Genomic DNA, 25,156 nt, shown 5'->3' on the forward strand with positions numbered 1-25,156 from the left:
GCTGTGAGTGGCCATATTTGGTAAAGTATTGGGCCAGTCAAGAAGCTAAATTGTCAGATATAAAGTACTAGTAAAGACAAACAAAGTGGACATTGTAGTTAAAAGTAAAGCTTAAAATAATATAGCAACAGGAGCTGGAGTACTCAAACTCTTATTAAAACTGGCTTGCAGCATTCTAAAATACTCCACATAAATAGAGCATACAACAGTTATTACTGCCTGGAAACATACTCATGCATACTTCAGATAAGAAACCACTCATTACTGAAAGAGCTTAAAACTACTTCTTTTCAGTACTGACACACTTTGCTCTCTAGGTCAAACGTGATTTTGTAAAAATGCAGAATGAAAGTAAGTTTTGGTCATAAATTTGAACCATTCCAAATATATTTTCCTTAGCCAAACATCATGATTGTGTTTTCTAAACAGAACGGAGGACTACTGGCATGATTCTGAAAAGAAAAAAGGGAGTAGAAACAGCTTCTAGGTCAGACATTTCTCTTGGTAAGAGAAGCTGAATAATCACCAGTAATCTCTAGGATTCTCCTTGCACCTCCTTCTGCAAGAAGAGGTAGAAGAAGAATGCCATTAAAGTTCCTTCTCTCCTCCCAAAGTTGATTCAAGTTCTCAGTCATTGGAAAGCAGAACAAAGAGAAAAAACGGACATAGGGATCGCATGAAGACCACCTCTCCTGGAGCTGTGCACAGCAGAGATGTGCACTGCAGCACCCTTCCCCAGTGCTCCTTGCAGCAGGACCCTGACAAACGGCTCCTTCTCAGATCTGGGGCCGAGAATAACGTTTAGGTCTGTTAATGTAAAAAGCTAATGAAATGACTCTCCTCTTAAAAAGCCATTACATTTCAAGAAGATGCGGAGAGCTGGGTTATTTTTAAGAGGGACCAGACAAGCTGTATTAATCACAGTCTGCTGCAGAGCACTTGAAAACAGCATGCCTCCCGGTATTCCCCAAATCATGCCTGCTCCAGGGCAGGGACAACCTCTCTGGTCTTTGGAAACCACAGACCCCTTTCTCTTCCAAAGCTAATTGTGACTACCTGCAGGGAACAGGAAGATGTGCAAGCCCACTGAAGAAACATGCTAAATTCCCTGCTGCAGATGACTGTCCTCCCCACTGGTACTACAGAAGGGTGGCCACAGGATAAAGTGACAGTTAGTTTTATGTAGAGATGTGAAAAAGGATAAGAGGACTCATTCTAGAGACCACAGAGATGCATCAAGCAGCTGTTTGGCTGCTGACCAGAAGCTACAAAAAGTTAGCTTGCCAGATCACCAAGACAAAGCTCACCAGACACTGCTGTAGGGAAAACCGAGGAGCAGCAGCCATGTATACAGCACATGTGGACTTTGCAGCTGCACTTCCAAAGCTGCTCCTTTATCATCTTTCCTACATAACTGCACTGTTCACAAACCCAGAAGTTACAGCTGAAAAGTCTATGCCCTCTTAGCGCAAGATAACTATCTTTAGCACAGCACAGAGGACTGAATATTTGGGGAGAGTTCACAGCCTTCCCTTCAGCCACTGTGAATGGAGTGCACGTGTTCTCATGCACTAATTATGGGATGCACTAATTATGGGATGCATTAGGAGCATGGAACTTGGGCAGGTTAGCCCTGGACTCCTGTTGCAGCTGTGGGTGGAGGGTGATGCTGTAACCATTCCCCTGTGCTGGCACCATCTGATGACTACCACACGCGAACGGTCCCCTTGCAAGCCTACGTGCTGGCTGCTGGAGGGCTGTAAGACCAGCCCCACGTAGCTGTGGGATAGTTTGCTTTGTACGCCTCTTTCCAACGTAAGCCCAGAGAGCTCTGCCCGATCAATCAGCTGGCACCATTAAGTTTTCATGCCCTGGGATATGAAGAGGCACGGGGTCTCTAATGGCTCTAATGGATCCCTGACAGGTTCACAGCCTGGCGCTCTACATCCACACCCACACACAGAGACACGGCCAGCTGCATGCTTCTAGTGTCTGGGAAAGATGGATGCTTTGTTATAAATTTACTGCAGGACAAGGTTTAGAAATTATAATGGTTTTATCTAAAGATTTATGAGTCAAGCAAAAAAGGTTAAAGTGTTAATAACAATAAAAACAGCAATATGAGAGTCTTTTCCCAAAGGCAGACAAACATTTTCCTCCATTAAGAGAGAGGAAACTGAGGTATGAAAAAGTTAGGCAACTTGCCAAGAGTCACAGGATTGAAATTCATTCAAATTTCATTGACTGAAAAAGGACAAGTCCCAGCTAAACCTGATTGAAATCTACAGCACATCGATGGGGCTCTTTCATGAATACGAAGTGACTCTGGATGCAGGCGTCAGAACGGAATGCTAATCGTCTGTTACTTTCCACAGCTGTTAATTTGGGGGTGAGCTGGAACACAAAAGCATGTGACAATCTTGGCCGTTTCTAACCACAGATTTCTGTTTATTTGGTTATTTAAGAAATATTTCTATTTTGGAAGTTATTAACTTATAACTACTTCTGCTTTCCCCTCCTTCTAGATAGGACATTCTCGGACAGAGGGCCAGTGATGATGCTCTGTAGGACTATTCAAGTCAATAAGCCCACTACTAAGACCATTAAGCTGCATCCATAACAATAACTGACTTCAGTAATGAAATCACAAAGCAGTCACAATATGTATTTTCAGAACATCAATCCTGATTCAAGTCGAGTGAAAAGCAAACATGAAATAAAACAAAGATTAAAAAAACAGAATAGGACAGAAAAGTTACAGGCTATAAAAATAATTTCCGCCTAAAAGAATTAACACCTCTGAGAAAAGCACACTGAAAAATAATTGTAGCAATTCACAGTTAGGTCACAGCAAGCAGTAGGTCTTTATTGCCTTTGTCTTTTCACACAGCAGCAAAAATGTAAACTGCCTAGAGCTATCTCTAGGATGATGGACAACAGACACCTGACTTCTCATCACAATAAACTGTGTTTTTTTTTGTTTTCCCAGCAGCCTCCTCTGCAATCTTAAATCAGAAGCATAAACTGAATAAAGCAAAACCCTGCTGGTGATTTTGAAGTCCACAGTACATTAATGAAATTTACATAAGCAAATAAATGAACTCATGTGATTAACTTAAAGGATGATGCATTCCAAAAGGTAACTTCTATAATAGTTAGGCAAATTGTAACAAGTAGAATGTCATGTATTTTGTACCAGAACTAAAGTCAAATTGGTAGAAAATGGCCCACAAAAACAGCTAAAAAAATCTTTACTGAGAAGTAGGGTGAGATTGCCAGGTTTTATGTGAGAATTGTCAATTGTACAGATTAGGTAAATGAGAATTTGACAGGTTCTCCTGTGTACAGAACAGAAAATTATCAGCAAGGTTCTAGTGGGCTCTGCTTTTTTTTTCTTTTTTTCTTCTTGTTGCAAATGGTAGCAGAGACATCTAAGAAGCAATCGCAGCACTCAAATGTAATTTCAGGTACACAACAGCGTGGACCAATTGTGGAAGAAAAGCCGTTTCTCTTAAGAGCAAAACTGCAGGGTCAGAATTCCTTTTGCCAGTCCCAAGTTGCTGGAACGCAAACGGCAGAATGTGCTGTGCAACTCTGCTCCTCAATAAATGCCCTATATAAAACCCTTTCATGAGTTTGGAGGTTGCCCCCGGGTAGAGTTCTTCTCACTGTTCTCTTTTCCCTTTATGTGCTCTGCCACAATCTTTGCATGAGTGTCTCAAACTGACATGCAAAACCTACAAGTCACTGGGAGATTCAAGCAGCCAAGGATAAAATGAGTGGAGAACTTTTTCTTGTTTAATACATTTCACTGAAAACTCAGAAAAACTGGAACACTGCCAGTCTAAATACCATTTCATAGATTCTTTGCCCATTCATTTTGCGCAAAATGAAAATAATTACTCCTATCAAATAACCTTTCTTACTGAAGAACTGCTTACCCTCTTCATTTAAAAACACATTTTAATGATGACTGAAGTTTTCTGTGTTATGGAAAAATAGAGGTGAGCTGAAAAATCGCACTACTCCTGTATTTTGTTAGATTTAATCAAGTGGTATTTCAAAAAACCAGGTGGGATAGATGGGCAGATTTACTGCTGGTTTAATGTGTAGAGACAGCCCTGATTTCAGTTACTCCCTTAATACTTCTGTCATCTCATTCACCACTGGGGGGGAAAAGAAATTCCAGGCTGTCTCCGTAACCATCAGTACTTACCAGCTTGAAGCCAGATTTGTTCAAGAGTTGTCCACAGCTGCATAGGTCCTTGCTTCATCGTGCTGCTCTGCATAGTTATTTCAGACATGGCCTGTTCCAGTCTTGATGCAGCAAGGGAAGAGGCTCGCTGTGATCCTGTGGACCAAACAAACAAGAACAACGACACATTTTATACTTCCTTGGGATATTGGTTCATTAGATGGAAGGTCTGATTCTCCACTCCACTGCATCAGTTTTGTGCAGTAAGAGCCACAGTGAAGCCTGGTGTGACCAACTGGAGAAATATGTTTTATAAAAGGTTAATTTATTGAAAAAAGATGAAATTACCCATGGGCTGCAGCTCAAGCAAGTGAATTAAGAGACAGTAATTTTATAAAGGTCTGCTTAGCAGATTCATCAAGGAAGCAACGGTATTTTGCCCATTTGAAAAGCAGAATTCTACCATCAAACATTTCCTAAGAATACTTATTAGCAACCTATTTTATGAGCCCATTGTCACCACGCAATTACAAAACATGGCCCGCTAATGTAAAACCTTCGTACAGCATTGCAGAGTGGGTCGGCAGCATTCACAGAGCACACAGATTTCATGTGACATCAATATTGTCCTATTGGTTTAGAGACAGCATGGTTTTTCATTTAACCTTGGGGAGCAGAGAGCTCAGCGCTTCGACTATATTAACCTTTAGCATGTGCCGTAACATTTACGCAAGAATAAAGTATTTGGCGCCCACATCTCTGGGAACAAAACATCACATCAAAAGCTGCCCCCAGAAAGCAGGCACGGACAGAGGCCGCATCCTCAAGTGCGGCGTGCAGGATTACACTGGTGAGCCAGCCTCTCAGAGGGCTACCAAGAGGACTGCAACAAAGCAAGAAGCTACAAAATGAGATTTCAGAGCTGGCCTTGTAAAGCTTTAGGAAATAAATATTTTAATATACGTAGGTTTAATGGGATTTTAAGGCTGATAACCTCTTTCTCTAGAGAGCTGCTGTGACTGAAGCGTTTGTGCTGATTAGCTTTACTCTTCTGCCTACCCTTGCAGGCTGACCTTGCAGGCCACAGGATCCCGGAGTTAAAATCCCCCTTTCTCTCACAGCAGCCCCCTGAAGGACCACCAGAGCCTAGGAACAGACTCAGAGAAGTATAGATGGCTCTGGGCAGGGGAAGAGTCAGAAGGGCAGAAAAGCTGCCACAGGACATACGCACTAAGTGTTTTTCTTCCAAAAGGGGCGTTGTGCTTCTCCAGCTGGAGAACCCGGCCTTCTGCCAGGCACTGGGAGGCTCCTGTCCCCCCCATGCTCCTCTGCAAAGACACCTGTGCGGCCTGGGCACAACACGGCCTGTAGGTTTTACGTAACCCGAGGCCACGCTGCCTGCCTCTGGGACTGTCTTGGCTAGGGAGAGGCCACAGCCCCAATCCACAGCCTGAGACTGCCATGGAAATACTTGTCCCATTATCTCACTGCTAACTGATGGCATTCGTTTTCAGCAGCAGAACTTCAAAACAGCCCTGCAGTGCTCAGTGCAGGCGCCTCCCGCAGCTCCCTTGGAAAATGCAAATGTGCTCTTCCTAGATGCGGCTTTAAAATTCCTGCATATTTTCAAAGACACTCCTCATCTGGTGCTCCAAGAGATGACAGTGCAGTAATGCAGTAATTATGGCTTTAACGCTACAGTAAAAGCTATTCGGCTTTGTGTGGAGGATTTATTACATTTAACAGTTTATTTAACAGATCAATCTTCAGCCTCTTTCATTGCATGGAATTCCTCCCCCTGCCCTGCCCACTCCTGCCTCTCCTTCCCTCCAGTTAGGAGAAATTTCACTGAAACACAGCTCCCAGGCATTCTCAGTCGGACAGGGGTTGTTTAACGCAGGAAAAACCATCAGGTGCTCATCCCCAGCCACCAGCTGGCACTTTCTGCAAATTATGAAAATTATCATGTGAATAATTATTGATGCTGGTTAGGAGCACTTCAAAGTCAGAGCAGACCTAGACGGGCAAACGCAAAAAAACTGCACGGGCTTTGGGGACTAACGAGATTCTTGAATTAGCGCTCCTGATCTCATTAGTATGCTTTGAAAGCAACTTTCAGCATTACATTTCTCTGCCAAGACTGCCCTCTTTCAGGAAGGCTTTCCAGAGCTGTCTGTGACAGTACCTGTACGCAATGCTGTTCTGCCTGCATCGGGTGGAGGTTTTATTTACATCCTCAGTGCTCGGGGGAAATCCTCTTTTCCTGACAAGTCATTCCAAGGGGATGGTGTCACCGGAAGGCAACTTTGTGCCTTTGGAGAGGTTCATGTGCTGCTGAGAGGCTGAACAGCCACTTAGGATCTAATAAAGCACCCTTCCCTTGCAATGAAGGCTTTAAAAGAATACCACTGTAAACTAAGTTGCACTTGAGGAAGCACAGGTTAGCTGCTCCTCTCCTCTTCGTTACTCAGGTAGCTGCCAGGGCAGAAAGCCTGCGATGCAACATGGATCCTGACCACTGCTGTGTGCTTCAACCTGCACAGCCTTGAAAAGGGAACCCGAGTTACTTAGAGATTTACTGCCTTGGGCAGCTAAATGCAAAGAGCCTCTGCTGTAAATTGCCAAGTAACTTGGGTTCCCTTTTCATGTAGCAGTCCTTTGACGGCTATTTTCTCTTCCATTTCAGCCTAAGCAAGGCAACAAAGCACACCACGCGGCCATCAGCCGATCCTTCCCTACCCCTGCATGGTCGCAGACACAGACGTGCTCCTTGCTCCCACCACACACATCTAGATGAGAAGTCTGTCTCCATCCCAGCCCAAACCTATGGTTTGCTGCTGCTATTCTTTCCCATCTCTGCTGAACTGCTCACAGGAAGGCCCTGAATAAGCACTTTAAGAGCAGGTCTTAGCCAGCCTCGCCCTTTTGGACCAAAAGGAGCCCAGCCACAGACCTGAACCCCAGGAGAGCACGGCAGTGACGCTGGGGGTGGGCTGAGGGCAGCAGCTTCTTCAAGAAACACTACCAGAGCCAGCGTTCATCTCCTGAGAGGGGAGGTAGGCATGCATCATGCTGACACCACTCTGACCTCAGGGTGGAGGGGTGAGCCGACAAAAAAACTGCCAGCGACATTAAAAAATGTCTCAATGTCTCATTACAAAATACCTCTTTCTAAAGGATTGTAGATGTCTATATGCTAAAAAAATCCACAAAACCTGTCTCACAGAACTTTAATGTCAAGCCTCAAAATACATGCAAATCTTGGCATATGAAGATATCACATCCATTTGTTATTTTAGTGCAGTCTCTTTCTCTTTTTAATAGCTCCACTAGATAGAATATAAACTTTGCATTTTACAGTAAAGCCCTCTACAAATTTTGGAAAAAAATCATAAAAATAACAAAATGATTTTGTCATGATGAGCTCCACAGACAAGCCGTACAAAAATATATCTAAATTTAAAGTATTGTGCTAGCAGTGTTATAAGACCAAGAAGGACCAAGTTTAATATTTTACATCTATGAAAAATCTGCTATCAAAATAGCAATGCAACTCTGTAGATTTACTAGGTTTATAAGAAACACAGAATTCCCTAGCCTAAATCACTTCAGGCAAGAGCATTATAAGATAAGACTAAATCACAAAAAGAATGAAACAGCAAGGCAGCTGACTGATACCAGCGAATTTAGCTAAGAACACTGCTTCAGTTAGGAGAAGATGAAGAAAATAAAAAGGAATTAATCTTCCTGGCAGCAAACCTAAAATTCTAGCACAGCAAATAATCTCACTGTGGTCTGACTGAGGGAGAGGCCAGTGTCAAACCCAGCTGCAGTAATCCCCCCTTCGCTGCCGAGCCCAGAGATCACAGAGCGCCTGTGCACTACGGCGATGCTGCTGCACTCTTGCTCCCTGGGGTCCTCATGATGGAAACTGGATCCAGCTTTGAGCCACAGGCCCTTGCTGGAAACTGCCAGCACCAAGTCATGCACTAAGCTGGATGGTGTAATTTCAGTACGAGCCGCATCCTTACCTCCACGGTGGGTGTAACTGTGTTAGCATGTAAACCTAGATCCTTGAAGCAGAGGAGACGTACATTTCTTGGCTAAAGCCAAACTCCCTTCAGTGTAAATCACTTTGTATGTGTGAAAAGACTGTTTAATGCTTGTATTTCACACTAATATTCTCCTTCTAGCAAGCAGCAGCACAGCATACTGCACTTTCTGCTGAACTATGCTCCACTGCACGCTGACTGCTGAAATTGGGATAAGAGCAAGCCGGGACTAGTACCCAACCCAGGTGCTTTTTAGGAGGACTCTACACAGAGACCAAATGTGTCCAAGCTTTGCTGTGACTCCAGACAAGATGCTGCAGGTCTGCAGCAGAGGAGCAAGCAGAAAGCACAAGAGCTGGAAAAACCTACACAGCAGGACTGCAGAGGAGACAACACAGGGCGTAAAAGCTGATTTTACTGCCCAGCATCAGGTATCATAGAGGACACTTTTGCAAACCTTCACAATTACCTCCAAGTGATGACTATCCCAAATGATTTTTCATCACCAGGAAGCTTTCATATTTGCTCCCGTTTCCAGATCACTTTTAATATGCCAAACAGCACATATCTATACATTTAGTATATTCTCTTCATCTATTATGAATTTAGGTTCTCTTTAAGTAATCCAAAGACTACAGAATACAGATTCATACAAGCAATAAGAAAAAGGTCCTATACAAAACAGAGAAACTTATCTCAACAAAGAGTAATAAAAGGGAAATGGAATAAACAGATTAAGAATTACATAAATATATGCATATAGAATCAGTAAGATTACAATGTCATAAATACAGATCCCGAAGGCTTAACAATGTGAACAAAAATAAGAGCAGACATGCTGAATAATATTTTGATGCTTGAGTGTTTGTATGCTCAAAACCTAACCTTGCAGTGCTTTTTAAACACTGATGGGTGCAAATGGAGGTTAAACGAATATAATTCAATACAAGTCACGTACTTAATACATATGAACTTGCCATTGTCTTCAGCTATACGTGCTGAGCATGTGACTTCAGTTTTACCAAGTCTAAACATTCAAGACTTGAATGATCACTAATTCCCTGTCCTGAAAGCATGAGACTTGTTTAAAATGTAATGTCTTTAAAAGTAAGCTCTTATACCTTTATATGCTTTTTTGTTTTCAGTTTCTGAGTCTGTGAGGTTCTTTTTTTTTTTCCCCAAGCGTTTCTCTACATACACAAGGGTAGAAAGTTGTTCCCTAAAAAATAAAATAAAAAGGCAAGTTTCTCACATAATCATCTGATTTTGAGAGTTTGGGCTTTAAAGGAAACAGCAAGTATCATGAGACTTGTGATAAAATCACAAGTCAGCAGCACTCTCTGAAAGTCGTCTTTCTCCTTTTTGCCAAGATTAGCTTTGATGTCTCAGTTATTTCCATCTGACTATATCCATTACTGTGAATGTGTATTAACCATTGAATAACGCATCACAAGGTTTATGTACAAATCCCAGACCAAAACAGAGTCCAGTAACAACTGACACTAACACTCAGCTTTCCCAGACCATAGTATTAGCTGGCTTGATCTAAAAGGATTAAATTTTGTCCAAAAAGGATTAAAGTTTGGAGGAAAAAAAAGAGAGAGAAAAGGAAAAGAAGAAAAATAAACTGAACTGGACAGTTATTTCAGAAATATGGTGAACTCCCATCTAATACCTTTCAGGCTTGTCTCAGACTGCTCTGTAGAAGAAACCAGGAACCCATCTCAGCTTTACACACGGGGAAGCTGAGGTACAGGCAAACCACAGCAGCACACTCTGCAACACAGAGAGGCCCCAGAGACAGATCTGAATCTCCTGACCCCCAGCCCAGCAACCTCCACACAAGACAATAAAACATTCCGCTCTCACGAAAGCATGTATTTAGGATGGGAAAGCACAGATCTTGTTTCCTCACCAGAATCAGTATCATGAGCATCCGGGAGCGTGAGATGCAATCCGTTATGCTTTTTGATCACTGGTGTTTCGGTCACACTACTTCCTTTCTCAGAGCCACTGTAAAGAAATAAAAACATGTTATCTAGCCACCTTTCAGCAGGGAGACAACGTTTTCCACGAAGCAGGCAATAATCTCGTCTGACCGTCTCTGGAACTGAAAATTTTAGGTGCTTCTTGAAGGTGTCATTGTAACACCTCCATCCAGCAATGGATGACAAACCTGGGCTCTCAGAGACACTGTGCCCAGCAAGAGCTCCAGTGTGTGTGCCACTATCAGTTTATTTGAGTGCTGGGGTCTTTGTCAACCACTGGATGAGGAACATGTTGCCAGCTAGAACGCCAGACCAGAGAAGGACAACCATCAACACCCTCCTCCCCAACCCCCTCCCCCCAAAAAAAGAACTAACGTCCCTTGCTTATTTCTGTAGGATTTATTCACAGGTCTGCTGTGATAATCCTTTTGAAACAGACCAATTACCACCTTCCACACAGGTGCTAATTTCTTCATTTCAGAAAGATTATTATTTCCTCTTCCGCCTTTGTTCTGTTTGAACAGAGAAGGAAGATAAAAGCTACCACACAGCACTGCTTTATGAAAGGAAGATTATCTGGTCTGCTCCTCTTCTAGACTTCAGTCCTCACAGCAGAGCTTTTCCAAAGGGGGAACTCCGATAAAATAAAATAAAATAAAATAAAATAAAATAAAATAAAATAAAATAAAATAAAATAAAATCCCGTGCCTAATGAAAATTACTTAGTGCAGATCTCCTGAGCCTTCCTGTCACCACATAGACTGCCATCCCCCTAGGATCAGATGGTGATGATATCTGCTCTCACCATCCATTAAGGAACAAAATATCCAAAGGAAAAGTGACTGCCCTGGCTACTTTTTCTGGCACACTTCCAAGCCTGCAGCTCAGCCTTTGGATATTATTTCTCTCAGGAAACGAGATGTCACAGAATCATCATTGTTATAGATGCCCAGCCTTCCAGTTTAATCAGCCTTGTGGTACATACCGCATGGGATTCCCTTGAATTTGAATTGATCTAGAAGAAGAATTACCTTGGGACTGCCATTTGTTTTTTTTTTTTTTTAAACATGATTATTCTGTTATCACAGAAAACAACAGCAAAAGATAAACCAAGTCTTGCCCTTGCCAGCTAACATTCTCGGACAGAAAGCCACTTACTGTCATTCTTCACAATGGTAATCGTATTTACGATAGCTAATTAACCTCTTACTTGGGTTTTGGGATCAAATATTACAGGTTCTGTTAATGGACCCTGAATTCTTGGCCATTTGACTACTTGCCCAAATCTCTGGCCTTGACTGGGCCTCCCTGTTTTACATACTGCTTTCCATACTGATGTCCCATTTGAAGTTATCGAGTGGTGACAGATACAGGGGAAAATTAAACTCACTGCCCTACACCTCCATCTTGCCTAGCAAGCATTAACCCAAGTGTAATCGCCTTGACTGGGGACTGCTGGTGGAAAGGTAGGGTTATTTCTGTCTTGCTGGTGCCTTGGGTACGCAGGAACATGGCAGCCTCACTTTAAAATGTTACTGATGTGCTGCTTTGACGTGGCAGTCATCACCATGCAGGCACTGCTTAGGCACACCGCTGAACACCGGCTTTTGCATTATATTCCTATGAAAAGGACAGGCGAGAAGTCTGACAACAGGAGAGCAGCGTCCAGAAAGTCTTGACAAGGCAGTCTTGGTTAACAAAACCCATCTCAGTACAGCCAGAGGGACAGCCTTTTGACTGGGGAAACAGACTGAAAACCAAGAGGACTACATTCTGCAAAACAGCAGCTTCCACCAACTTTATGCTTTATTCTGGAAAAGGCTTGAAAGTGAACTACATATTGAATACTGCAGTACAAGGCCTTCAACCCAGAGAGCCTTTCCAGGCACCCTTTCGGTGCACATAGCATGGCTTTTTGGTGCATAGGGACAGCAGCCAGATGATTTGCCTTCCACAGATGGCACTGGAAGGCTGGCAGTGGGACACTGAATGTCACTCCACCACCCATGTTTGTAAAAGTAGTTGAGACAGTGGATAAAATGCTCACAGAAATTGCTGAAGGGAATGTTTGACTGTGAGAGAGTGCAGAAACACCACCAGTTCGGTTCATCAGGAAGAAGGTGAGAGGGTCCTTGAGCATGACACGCGAATACCTGCTTCGGGAGAAAACAGTGGGCGCTGAAACGCTCCCTAGTCTAGCAGAGTCACACTAAGTTTGCACAGCTGAGAAACTAAGGGCAGAGAAATGCAACCAAATATAAGTAAAGTGAGATTTAACTCTGTGGGTGATGAGCTACTGATTGAACTAATAGAGTTTTGGGTGTAACAGTTCTCAACCTCATAGAAAAACAGGCTTCTCTTTTCCAAGAGGCCCTAAAAAAAGTATGCATCCAAGTCCTACTGATAAGAAATCCCCTTCAGTTCCTTTTAAAGCCCAGCCTGGAATATTTTACATATTTGTTAGCTGATACTGCTGCAATTTGCTTAAAACAAGGGCCTTCCTGTGCCACTGAACACAGTCTAAAATTGCAGGTACCAAGTTCATTCTTGTTACCTTTCAAGCACTATTTCCTAATAAAAAGTGCTTTCTGAAGTATTTCTTGAGAAAGACAAGAAGTCCAACTGGGAATAGCAGAGAAATACACGTTAGAGTTTCTAACAGCAAAAGCAAAGCTATTTGTTTTGTTTAGGTTTCTATGGCTAAAGCTTATCAAAAGCCTCTAAAGCTATCCTATCTTGGCTTTTTAAATGTAACGGCCAAAGCACAGCTTGAGATCCAAATGCAATCCAAATATTTGAACTATTTATTTGTCTGTCCTCCAACTATATCTCTTCAGTCTCAAGCTTGCACCCCCCTCCTTGCAACAGTAAGTTGCATCCAGTCCTGTATGTTCAGCGCATATTTGATCAGCTTCATGAGGACTAATCACAGGTATAAAGATTATTCCTGTGAGAGATACAAGACTGAAGCCTTAGCCAAGGATATTAAAGCCTATGGAAATTAATGATTTCATCAGGTAAGAGACTATTTCTCTAGTGCTGTGTAAATACCTTGATTTTAGTGTTTGGTCTGCTGCTCATTAGCTAAACCAACAAGGAATTACCAAGAATCCCTCAGGAACACTTGTACATAGACATGCATCGTTCTGCACATCCAGTTCTGCCTGACATGAGTGTTCCATTAAGCACGCTGTCCTTTCCATCAAACATAGTGTCTCTGAACATTACAGGTGAAAGGTAAATATAGTGTTGGTATAACATTCCCAAGATAGTTGTACAGTGGTATCACAACTGGGACAATAACCAAAAGATGTGGGAAGGAGGAAAATCCAAGCTGGTTGCTTTCATACTTTCTGAACTTTTATCTTTCGGAGGGGAAGCAGGTGAAAAAGATAACATAAAAAGGGAATATTGTTTAAATGCTTTTTTTTGTTGTTGTTTTTTTTTTTTTTTTAAATCATGGATTGAAATATTACTTTTTTTAAACAGTACTGTTTGTTACCCTTTTTGCAAAGTAACTTAAGTATCTGGACAATTAAAAAAGATAACTGTATCCCCATTATAAAATCTGAACTTGTTAGACTGTGAAGAAAACCTACCTGTGCTGTAAAACCGTATATACCATCTGCCACATCTGCAACATATGCCTGCATGTCACCAGAGCCTCCTCAGGTCCTTTATGTATCCATTCCAGTTTTACTTTGGTGAAGAGTAAGCTGCAAGATGAAAAAGAACAACTTCTGCGTTATTGGCACCTCAAATGTGGAGAATCAGTATCACTCTAGTGAATCCTGGCAGCCAGCAATTTTACTTCCTTTGTACGTCCAGCTACAAGAGAAAACACCGGAACACAAAACATTTCATTTGGCTCAACTTTGATTCCCCACAAGGAGATGAGAGGATTAACAATATTCCTCAGCTGCAGTCAAATTTACGTCACAAAGCTGGCAGGACAGTGTTAAAACCAATGCATTATGAAGGTAACAAGGTAAAACATACAGTGAATCTCATTTTATTGTGGACAGCATTAAAAACAAAATAAAAAGGAATTGCCATAATACATAACCCAGATTGCTTTTTTACTCTGGCATCCTCCTATAGCAATGGCTTATATAATGAATTTCAGGCAAAACGTGAGAAAAAAAAACACGCTTAACATACCCAGACAACTATGTAATGCCCAACAGGAAGGAAATATTTCCTCTTCACCCCAGCTGGCATCATCTTATGCCCTTAGGCAAGACAGCTAATAGCCCTTGCACATTTTTTTCTAGGTAGTATAAGTTTAGCTACTATTCTTATACCTAGAGACTATGTACTTGCACAGACTATGGGAGTTCAGCAGAATTAGGTCAAGCTCAGGTTAGAAGACAGATTCAGTAATGACACAACCCCCCACTTGCTGCTAGTATGGCTTTTAACATCATCCTTCAAGAAACTTCTTTTACCTTTTTTAATTGCCAAGATCATTGAATTTATTTTTTATGTACTAAAATAAATTTACATCTCTACTTTAAATGTTTTAACAAAGTCCAAGATCTATATATTTTGATTTTGCTCAATATGGTTAGCAATCCATCCACTAGGTGTACATATATTTACATACACACATACAACAGCTGAACATCAAAAATCTTAAAACCCAGTACTGTGAATGGGGGCTTGCAGACCCCTGGGGAAACCAAACAACTTCAGAAAGAGACAACAGCAGGTGCAATCTCTTGTAAGAGAAGACTTTGCAGCTGAATAAGAGATCCTTTACTTGCAATAATTAGAAATCTGCAGCCAAGTCTCTGTGATGCTTAACTACGCTTGTGTGCTAAAATAGCAGTCCCATTCTGCATGAATAAATCTTATTTTTTCAAGGGAAAAAAAATCACCAAAACATAACCCAATTGTGTTATCTGCTACAGCAAAGTCTGCTTGTGGACACTGCTGTGGTTTGACCACACAACTCAGGCTATCAACTAAATTCCCCAGGTACAAACTTAGGCTAGGAAAGGAAGACCAATATTCACAATCAAGGGAATTTCATTCTGTCCTTTACAATTTTACATCCCTACTCTATGTTTACCTTTGATTTTCTTGTTACTGACCTGAGCAAAACAAATGCTAATTAAAACATCCCCTCTTCTTCGACTCGCTAAATGAAAGCAACTGCCCTCGTTATGATTCAGTTACTCACTTTGAGGCTAGATACACGAACAAATCAAAAATTTTGATGGGACAAAGAATGTTACAGTGGACACACTTAAGAAAACAAAAACGAAACAAAATTCATAGGAGTGGTTAACAATGCGAACTGGCCACTGATGCATGCTGCTCTGTGTTTTAATACCAGAAAACATAAAATCACACACTTGAGAGCAAGGAATATGTATCACACGAGATGGATGGAAGGTTATACCCTGGAACAACACAGTTAAGACGTCAAGCAATCCTTAGCATCCTTATACAGAAGCACAATCAAGTTGGAGTTGGAAGATGTGGTTCCCAGCAACAACAAAATGCTTACTACAATCCAGTGCCTAGTTCTTGTCTTTAAAAGGAGACTAAAAATTGGATGAGGTTCAGAAAAAGGTTATCAACAGAGCACCAAAACATGCATTTCATCAAAGAGCTAAAGAAGCTTGGTTGATTTAGTTTAACCAAGAAACAGCAAAGAAAATGTTTGCCCCAGTCTGCAAGCACTTGCACAGAGAAGAGGTATCTAATTGCAAGGGTTTGATCTAACAGAAAAGGTATTAGAAGATCCAAGGATTTGCTGGAAGCTGAAAGTAGTCAAATGAAGATTATAAGCAAATGCAAACATGCAACTATGAAAGCAAATAACTTCTGCAGCATCTACCTTGTGTACACAGTGAATTCTGTAATCTTTGAAGTCTTTACAGCAAGACAGGATAACTTCCGTAAAGCAATGCTATTGCACAAACAGAAGCTATGGGCTTGATGCACAGGCTTGTAAGAAAGATCCTTTGGACGGTGCTCTGTGGTGGGATGGGCCTGCAACATCAACCTTTCCTTTCATCACCATTGTCCTTCTGGCAATAAATTTATGAAAAATATTCTACCAGTCCAAGAAACTACCACAACGAACAATCTATGCCATTTTAGATGTACAGAATATTTTCTAAACATCTGTAACCCTTCAAGACTTTCCTAACCACTGTACGACATCAGCAGCAGCATAATGGTGGTGGTCAAGGAGCCTAGAGCCTAGAGAAGAAAATAATCATATTACATCCCTGAGTAACACCACACTCATGGATGATAAAGGATACCACTCTTAATATTAATGAAATATACGAATACAGGAATGAAGACTCTGTTAACAGAACTACTATACAGGAGGGATACATTAACAGTGTTCCTCCTTCATTTCATATCTGTATGAAGATAGATGGCTTAGTTACCCACAGGCAATTAAATCTACCACACAGTATATTTAAAACATCACAGTTAAACATTATAAAGAAATATTGCATTCTTCTTTCCATCATTCTCATGCTTACTGGTTACAGTGAGTACATACCAACTTCTTTGGATGAAGATGCAGTGTTCTATCTCAAGAGAGAGAAAAACTAGTGAAACATAGGAAAAAAGCAACTCCCTCACAAAAACAAAGTCTCAGCAGAGTATTATCAACAGTTGTAGGACACAGGAACACAAAGGTTAACAAAAAAAAAAATCACATAACTTTAGCAACTATCTCTGCAGTGGAACACTACCACCAAGTCTTGGAGATGCCAAGCATGGTTAACTGCTGTGGTAATCTGCCTCTGGAATACTGCTGTTCATGTTATCGTGTAATAGTATAACAAAACCAAAAAGCAAACAGGAAGAACGTAAGCAGCAAAAGGAATCAAACTATATTGACAAGAGTAGCAAACAATGCAATTAAACATAATTGCATGCTGGAAATAAAATCAGTACATTAGGCTATACATGCTATATGCTGTTTGTATTTTGCAGCTTCTAGTAAGCTTTGCACCAGTAAAAACAAATAAGAATACAGGGAAACCACTGAAGTGAAGTAGGTGACACAGTATCACTCTTATCTCAAGCTTATCGTTTTATTACTGAGATAGCACTCCTGCTACAAATAATCTAATGGATATTTTGTCATATCAGTGTCTGCACAGAACTCTCAGGGGCATAAATAAAAAATTATGTATGCACAGATCTCACTTTATTGTATTTTCTTAATATCATTTTAGTGTACTTTTGTATGAAGCTTGTAATGTTGAGCAGAGCAGACTCTTAAAGAGATTCAACATATAAAAATAGCCCTGAGATTATCAATACAGTCATTGGTAATTCTGTTAGCCTCTGAAAATGAAAACAGAGTGATTTGGGCTAAAGCAAACATATAAATTACTGGTACATAAGCATAGGAAAAGAGAGCCAAAAACCTACAAATCATTCTTGTAATGTGTATCATTTCAGGCACAGGAACAATGGAAAATAACCAGTGCTTACTCTTGATACTGGACTCTAAGCTCCCTCTCAGAACAGGTTTTCTTTTATCACGTACGTGGACAGTATCAAAAGCCTCTGTTCCCTGCTGTAAGGTCAGGTTACTTGCCACAAGCAAGCATCCCGATCTATCACAGCAACATTAACTGTCAAATTAAAATCTGTATACAGTTGACTTTGCTGAGATAAATTCATTTGTTTGAAGCTCTGAAAATTCAAAATTAGGTTTCACCATTTCAGTAGTATAAATGACAGAAATATCACTGTAATATGCCATACATTGACAAAATTAGGGGCTGGAATACTGGGAGGCCTAAGACAATTTTCAGCAGAAAGCAAGCTGTTTTGTTTGACTTCAGCAGGCATTCAACATCTGTCTTCATAAAGACCAATCTCAGCAGGTCTGAAGGTCTGGCCAAAAAGCTCCTACCTAGCCCTCCCAAGAACTTTTTAATGCTACATGGCTAAATGCTCAGCCTCTAAGGTCTCTTAATACTACCCACAAAGAAAACAGGCTGTTCTTGCTTATCTCTGAGAATTTAATTACTGAGATTTCATTTATTAATCATTGATTAATGATTAATAAACAGTTAATACTTATTAGCAGAAGGTTTCACATGTGCATACAGCATATTATCAATGGTTACAAGCGCATCTGTGGAAGAAGTTGGGAGATGCTATGTTTAGTAATAACCTATTGACTTTCTGGAAGCTGTAAGAGTATATAAAGATTTATTAAGCAGTTAATTAAGAGTTTTTAAAGCTGCTTTAAAATGGAGTGTTTAGAATTAAATGTAGCCCTTTAGCCATACATTTTCACAGCATCACAATGGGATCTCTGTGCCCTACCATATGACAAGCAATAAATAATACTAACACTGTAACAAACAACAACACATTCCACTGACTTCAAGTTTGAGAAACTAAATTAGGAATAATGAGTGTTATGTAGTCGTTTATCTATACATTTTGCCATTTACTGTCTGCTTTTAACCCTTCCAGTTCACCAGAGCTTGTCAGTTAATGAGGATAATGTCTAATTCATAATCAATGTCTTTGAGCTTTACCAGATCAGGGCTATCATTCCCAAAGTCTTTCCTTCCTGACCCAGATTTTGCCCTACCTGCACACAGAACTGCCCGCTGATTTTGGAATTTACATACCAAAGGACAAATAAACAAAATCCAGCTACCAAACACGGCCGTATGTCCCAATTCACGGGCGTCACAATTATGGACGTTAGAACAAAGATATTGAACCTCTGCAACTAATATGTGTACTTGGTGTGTCTTTCACTAAATGACAGGATGCATGTGCGTGTTTGTTTGTGTGTGTTTACAGCCATTTGCCTGGAGAGAGAAACCAGAGTCCTAGTCAAGGCTCTGAGGACAGCAAAAGCAGTTTATCCAGTGACTGATTTATGGGGTGTTGGAGCAGCATGGCTTCGTGCAGGTGCTGCTGGGCAGCACAGTCCAGCTCACCCTCCCTACCTCTTAGTATTACACGTGACCCTTTACTATAAAGGAGCACAGATAAATATTTCACGCCAGCTCCAATGAAAAGCAGAGGAATGCCACGACCTGGATGGGCCGATGGCCCAAGGATGCTCCCTGGGGAACTGGGCAGCATGGATCCAAACTGTCAGTGCTCTGATCACTGAGCTCTTCAATTGGTTTCTTCCCCTCTAAGGTAGCAGATGCCAAAGGAGACTACAGGTGGATACAGGATATAGATTGATTCAAAAGAACTAGGAAGAGAAGAGGATGGAGAAGACAAGAACGATCAAAGTTTTGTAATGCTTTTGATACATGGAGCTAGTAAATAGACTTATCACCCTGGAAAAGAGGCTGGGAGAAGAGATGACGGATTTATAAAGTCATGAATAGCCTGAAGAAAATCAGGAAATCAAAGCAGCCGGTCGTTTTAATGAAAGAAGTAAAGAATATCCAATAAAGCAATGAAGACCTGGATTTAAAGGGAGCAAATGAAGTGCATTTTCATACAAAGCAAAAGTAAAGTGCAAAACCCATTGCTACAGGATGTTCTGGGAGCAAACACATAAACAGGTTCAAAAAGGGATTATATAAATTCATGGATGACAGAGCCATCAGAGGCATTAAACACAGCCTAATGCAACCTCTGGCTCCGAAAGCCTCTATACCAGTCAGCTGACAGATGCTGGGATGACATCAGAGGGGAAGGATCATCCTCCTGCCATGTTTCTACATGCTTTTCCCTGTGCATTCACCAGACACCCTGCTGAAGACAGACAAACCCCTAGTTTGATCAAGAATGGCCATTCTTACATATTGGGATGACATAAATAAAATTGCATCCTGCATTCTTTTTATAACCCAGATTGTCTGGTCTTGTTTTATCCGCCGGTACAAGACGACAGCGTATCTGGAACTGCAGTTTCTTCACAGTGAATTATCTGTTCAGTTTATCAGCTGCTGAACTTAGCTTCAGTGGTGAGTCACCTATACAAGCCAATTAGTTCAAGTATACTGTTTCACCATAATCATTATGGTTTCATTAACCTTCCCAAAGCACCTGCTAAAGCCCTTGTCATGTTATCAATAAGAAAAAATTGGCGAGATTGGTGAGCTGCTTTTAATCTCCCGCATTTCTGTTGATAACATCAACATCAAAGTTGCTGTCTTCTCAAATAACTGCTTCTTGCAGTCTCCTGACATTTAAGGGCACATTCTCTAGTTAAATTAATGCCAGCAACGCTGACTGCAACCTCCTTTTATAACTTCACGCAGTGCCATGTTATCTATCACTTTCCCTACAAAAATAAATTGATCATATTCTTTTACAGACATATAGTCATATAGTTGTTTTTTTTGTTTGTTTTTTTTTTTTTATGGCTCCCTGCCCATCTACCCCCCAAAACGAACAGAAAAATAAAAACAAGAACAAGCTTCAGCACAGAAAAGCAAGGAGGCTCAGAGCTGACATCGCCTTTAGAAGAATGTCCCATTCAGAGCCCAGGTCCTCCACAGCAGCAATTCAGTAAATGCTGTTCCATGAACCACAACTGCAACAGCACTGCACAGGATGAGCACAGCTTTCAGAGGCAGATTCTCACCTATTTACAAGTGTGCATGATGAAGATAATTTTCATGATACAAGGCACCTAGCAGGTTACTGCACATAGGGTAGGAAGGAAACTGCATGGACACAAAGATCACTTCTCAAGGCAAACATGTCTGTGGCCAGTCCAGTAACCTCATGCACCTGTTTCGGCATTTGGCTCCTTGCTTGTGATGCAGAGGGTAAATATCATTCATCATTAATATTGCCCATCCATAAATGGCTACTGACACTTGGAAGGAGGTCTCGTAACTAATCCTCTTTATCCACTAAACCCAGGCAGGTTGTCACTTAAAGAAAATATAACAGCTAACTAATAGTCTGCTGAAAGAAAAAGCACACTGATTTGCTGGAAAAGAAAACACTGAAAGTCTCCTTTGTCTCCATCTTTCTTCAGAATTGAACTATATCTAGCCATACCCCCCAAAAATGAGGCACAAAACCAGGTGATCAGCATTCTTTCTTTCATTTCATTTCAACTATATCATTCATTTTGAATTCTAGACTTGCATTTTTTGTTAAAAATGTAAGAATCAAGCTGGCTGTCAGCTGAGCTGACCAAAGCTCTAGCTTTTCTCTCGTCTCTATGTTACATAGCACCCTTTAGGCGATACACCCGAAAGGATTTTTTTTAATTTTCCTTTTGCTCTGATGAGGAACCGGCAACAAAATGTTTTTCCGTCATCACCAGCGACATGCATTTCACTCCACATCCAGCCTGACTAAAGACAAAGATCATTTTCACAATTATGAATTTTACAGCAAGACCTGGAAAACCTAAAACGAAGGATATTTTCTCATTGTGGTTCTGAAAGCAAACTGCAAAGAGCCTGAATGAAAGCACCTGGCTCACTTAGCAGAATGGTCAACTGGTAAAAACCGTGATGTTATCCTGCTCCCCACAGAACTTCTCAAAGGAAACTAAAGTGTCTGACTAAAAAGCACCCTTCAGAAGGACAGGTGATGTGAACACACAGGCAGAAACGGAGAACAAGGCCGCTGCTGAATCTCGATACAGTCAAGGGTACTGCTACATTAAAGAGAAATGCTAACTTTGCCACACGAAGGAGGAACACCAACCTTGCTCCCACCCACCTGCAATCATGTTTGGACATCACAAACTCGCAGCTTGACAGAGCTCACTGAGATTACTTGGCCTGCCCCGGGCCATCAGGCCTCAACTGCTTGTTCTTTCCTTCGGCTTTCATTACCGCTACGAGACACTGGAGGGAGGTTGCCGTCATGCAGACACAGCTACGCTTTACTAAACGCTAACTGATTGTACAACCAAATTACTACCTTCACACTGAATAGAAAAAGAAGTTAACACTCTTGCTATGCAGAGTGTTGACATTAACTTCTCCCCTCAGGACTGTACATTAGACTTTCCTTTGCAACACTTCATAAGATTTTAAATGGAGGTTTAATATGTGAGTGGGTTTTATTGAACTGTGTTTTCCCTGACAGGGTCCAACTACATGGAGTACTCCCCATTGCACTGGACACTGCATGAGGACCTGTGAAAATAGGGGACAGTTCTCAAGCATCCAAAGGCCTGGAGCTTAGAGGTCTCCCTCCTATTTAATTTCAATCATAAATTAGGTAAGAGTTCATTGCGTAGCTTCCTGAGCATGCTGGAGCCCTGGCACTTTAATTCAGGTGACTTTGTGGGGCTGTAACTCATGTGTGGGTGGAAATGGATGGACCTACGCAAAAAAGTGCAATTTCAGTACCACCTCAGGGGCATACTGGAAACCTTGGAGCACTGTATTGCATTCAGGGCTGGCAGTGGGGCCAGCATCACACAGCCTGGGCTGGGGACATGGGAGAGCCACGCTCTGTTTATTGCCAGAGCATGGCCTCTTGGCCAACCCTGGGCAAGTCCCTTCAGCCCCCCGTGCTTCTCGCTGCAGAGCAGACAACGGGAATGACCTCTGCAAAGCACTGGAAGAGCTAGGTTCCTCATCATCACCTTCCCTGCATCTTTCACGTGTAATCTCTTAACACTGGTGCTCTCAACTTGAGGGTTATTTGCGGACTGGAAGACCAGCAGGTTGAGCCCCCCAGTAACTGACCTCACCTTTAAAACATTTCTCATCTCTTGGGCCTGATGCTTCAGAATTTCATCAGACATGCTCCTGGGTAAATCCAGCCCAGCCTGACTAAATGGAAATTAATTTGGAAAAGCAGAACTAAGAAATGACCATGTTGTCACAACCACTGGAATAACTCTCAATTTACAGAAACGGAAAAGGAAACCAGGCCTAGGGTCTCTAATTGCTGTGCTGAGATCCTGCCAGACAAGAAAAGAGCAGTTACAGGGCAAAGCTGAAGCACTCATTACACTGCCAGTACTTCCTATCCCCGAAGACTGCAGAACTGGATGTTTCACTCACTTCTAAACTGTTGTGTTTTTCAGAAAAGCTTCTAGGACATGCATATTAGGCAGCTTGTAGAGGAAAGGATACCAGGACTCTGGCTATTAAAGTAGCATTCAACATCAACCTCCAAGTCACCTTAATCTGCAACCAAGTATGTGTATTTTGTCTGGGAAGGTAAGTCTGAATCCTGGGTCACATAGTTGAAATAGAGTGAAGTGCCTTCCAATTAACCTAGCATCAAGGTAATAAAAAGTGATATCATGCACTTATTATAGTTGTATAAATTATGCAACAAAACACTGTAAAGCAGACCTCCCCCCGGATTAATAAGATGTTGCTACCCAACTTAACACACTAATGAATTCTTGCATGTTATTGATGCTTGGAGCTAACAGTGAAACTGCATCACACACCCACTGTATCAGTAAATGAGAGCCACACAAAATTTGGCTTTGCTATAAAAACAATAGGCTTAGTCTAAAAAAAGCTTTCGTTTTTTGAAATGCATTATACAGTGTTGTCAAACAGATCTCACTCTTTCTATCACCTTGTTTTGGGGTAATATGATATACGCCACTTTGGCGCTGCTCCAGCAAAGCACTTACGGAAGACCTTCATCTCGAAGCACATGAATAGACCTGCTGAAATCAACAAGTCCGTTATTCCTCTCCTTGAAACGAAGCGTGTGCTTAAGAACCTTGGTAGATCGGGCTCTTTAGGAGGAGAAAGATTACAAGAGTCTCTCGCAGAGGACAGAGCACCAATGTGAGTAACGCTAGAAGGGCCGCAGTCTGCTGGTATTTCGAGCTCACCGTCTGTGTATCTCAGCAGAGGTGAAGATGGAAATCAATCTGCCAAAAGCAAATGAATTACACTACAGGATACTGGCTGTGAGATGCACGTGGAAATGTTTCATCCAAAGTTCTGGCTGAGGCAACCCACCATATAGTTATGACAGTTCAGAGGCAGTGGTTTTTATGAGAAGAGCTTGTTCAGCGAGTTATGGAAGAGAAGGTTTTTGTGCTAGCCTGAAAAAAGACAAAGACGCTTAAAAGGTAAAAAGTTACAGAAGCGAAGCAAGCAGACAAAAGCTCCTTCACTTCAGAGAAAGCCCTGACAGAATCTAGAGCAACCCCGAGCTGTGATAAGTAGACACAAAACTGCTGACTTCACCGAAGAAAATCCCAGAGAAAGAAATGGGTATTTTGCTACCAGTGGGAATCATATTTATCTGCGTCTGCAAAGCAAAGCCATGATGTAATTGCAGTCTGCGTTAGCACCAGTGCCAGCTGAACAAGAGCAGCAGGAAGACACAGGAGCGTGACCTTTAAGGCAGAGCTGGCAGTTGGTGTGCAGACCCAGGGCTGTCCTTCAGCAGCTCCATGTGCTGAAGATCGTGCTGCTGCACTTTCACTTGGTCCTTCACTGGCGAGATTCAGTTAAGCTGACAAACCTGTGCTTACCATTTGGTGCTACGCAGCATGCCGTCCTAAGAAAATGAGAAAACTGCATTTGTGGCAGCACTGGGCTGCTTTTTCACCACAGACTGTTTTTGCAGACACACTAAATTTAAGAATTACTTAAGTTCTTCTTCATCCCACACAGAGCTACAATTGCAGGGTCGGGTCTTGTAGCCCTTAATCTCTGTCAGGTTTGATACCACGTGGACTGGCTTTGGCGACGATGGCATTTTTCATCATGTTGTTACCTTTGCAGTACGGGTGTCCCACACATCAGCAGGCTGACCTAGTACGTCAAAATTACTGATCAAAATCAATACCTAACAGTGAATAGCTCTGCATGTTTCCAGTCATTCTGAAAGCGGTCACCATGATTTAAATACATGATGGGAACAGTCCAACTGACTGTATTTTTTTTTATTAAATAAATTCAGCTTCTTTAGTATATGTGCAGACACTCTGAGTTAAGTTATGAGTAAAGCCCTTTAAGCTTTTCAGTTTAACT

The 25,156-nt window shown here is 41.6% G+C and overlaps 1 protein-coding gene across 12 annotated transcripts in view; it reads right to left on the reverse strand.

Moving 5' to 3' along the window:
• TTC7A (tetratricopeptide repeat domain 7A) overlaps window positions 1-25,156 on the reverse strand; it is a 168,011-nt gene that overhangs the window by 40,034 nt on the left and 102,821 nt on the right. For all 12 annotated transcript variants that reach the window (XM_050709569.1, XM_035555850.2, XM_035555870.2 and 9 more), the window contains 3 exons: window positions 13,835-13,951; window positions 10,163-10,260; window positions 4,217-4,351 (listed from right to left, as the gene is read on the reverse strand). In XM_050709569.1, the coding sequence (XP_050565526.1) occupies window positions 4,217-4,351; window positions 10,163-10,260; window positions 13,835-13,951 (350 nt within the window). The remainder of the gene's footprint in view (window positions 1-4,216; window positions 4,352-10,162; window positions 10,261-13,834; window positions 13,952-25,156) is intronic.

Source organism: Cygnus atratus, chromosome 3 (assembly GCF_013377495.2).
Source record: "Cygnus atratus isolate AKBS03 ecotype Queensland, Australia chromosome 3, CAtr_DNAZoo_HiC_assembly, whole genome shotgun sequence".
Lineage (NCBI taxonomy): Eukaryota > Metazoa > Chordata > Aves > Anseriformes > Anatidae > Cygnus > Cygnus atratus.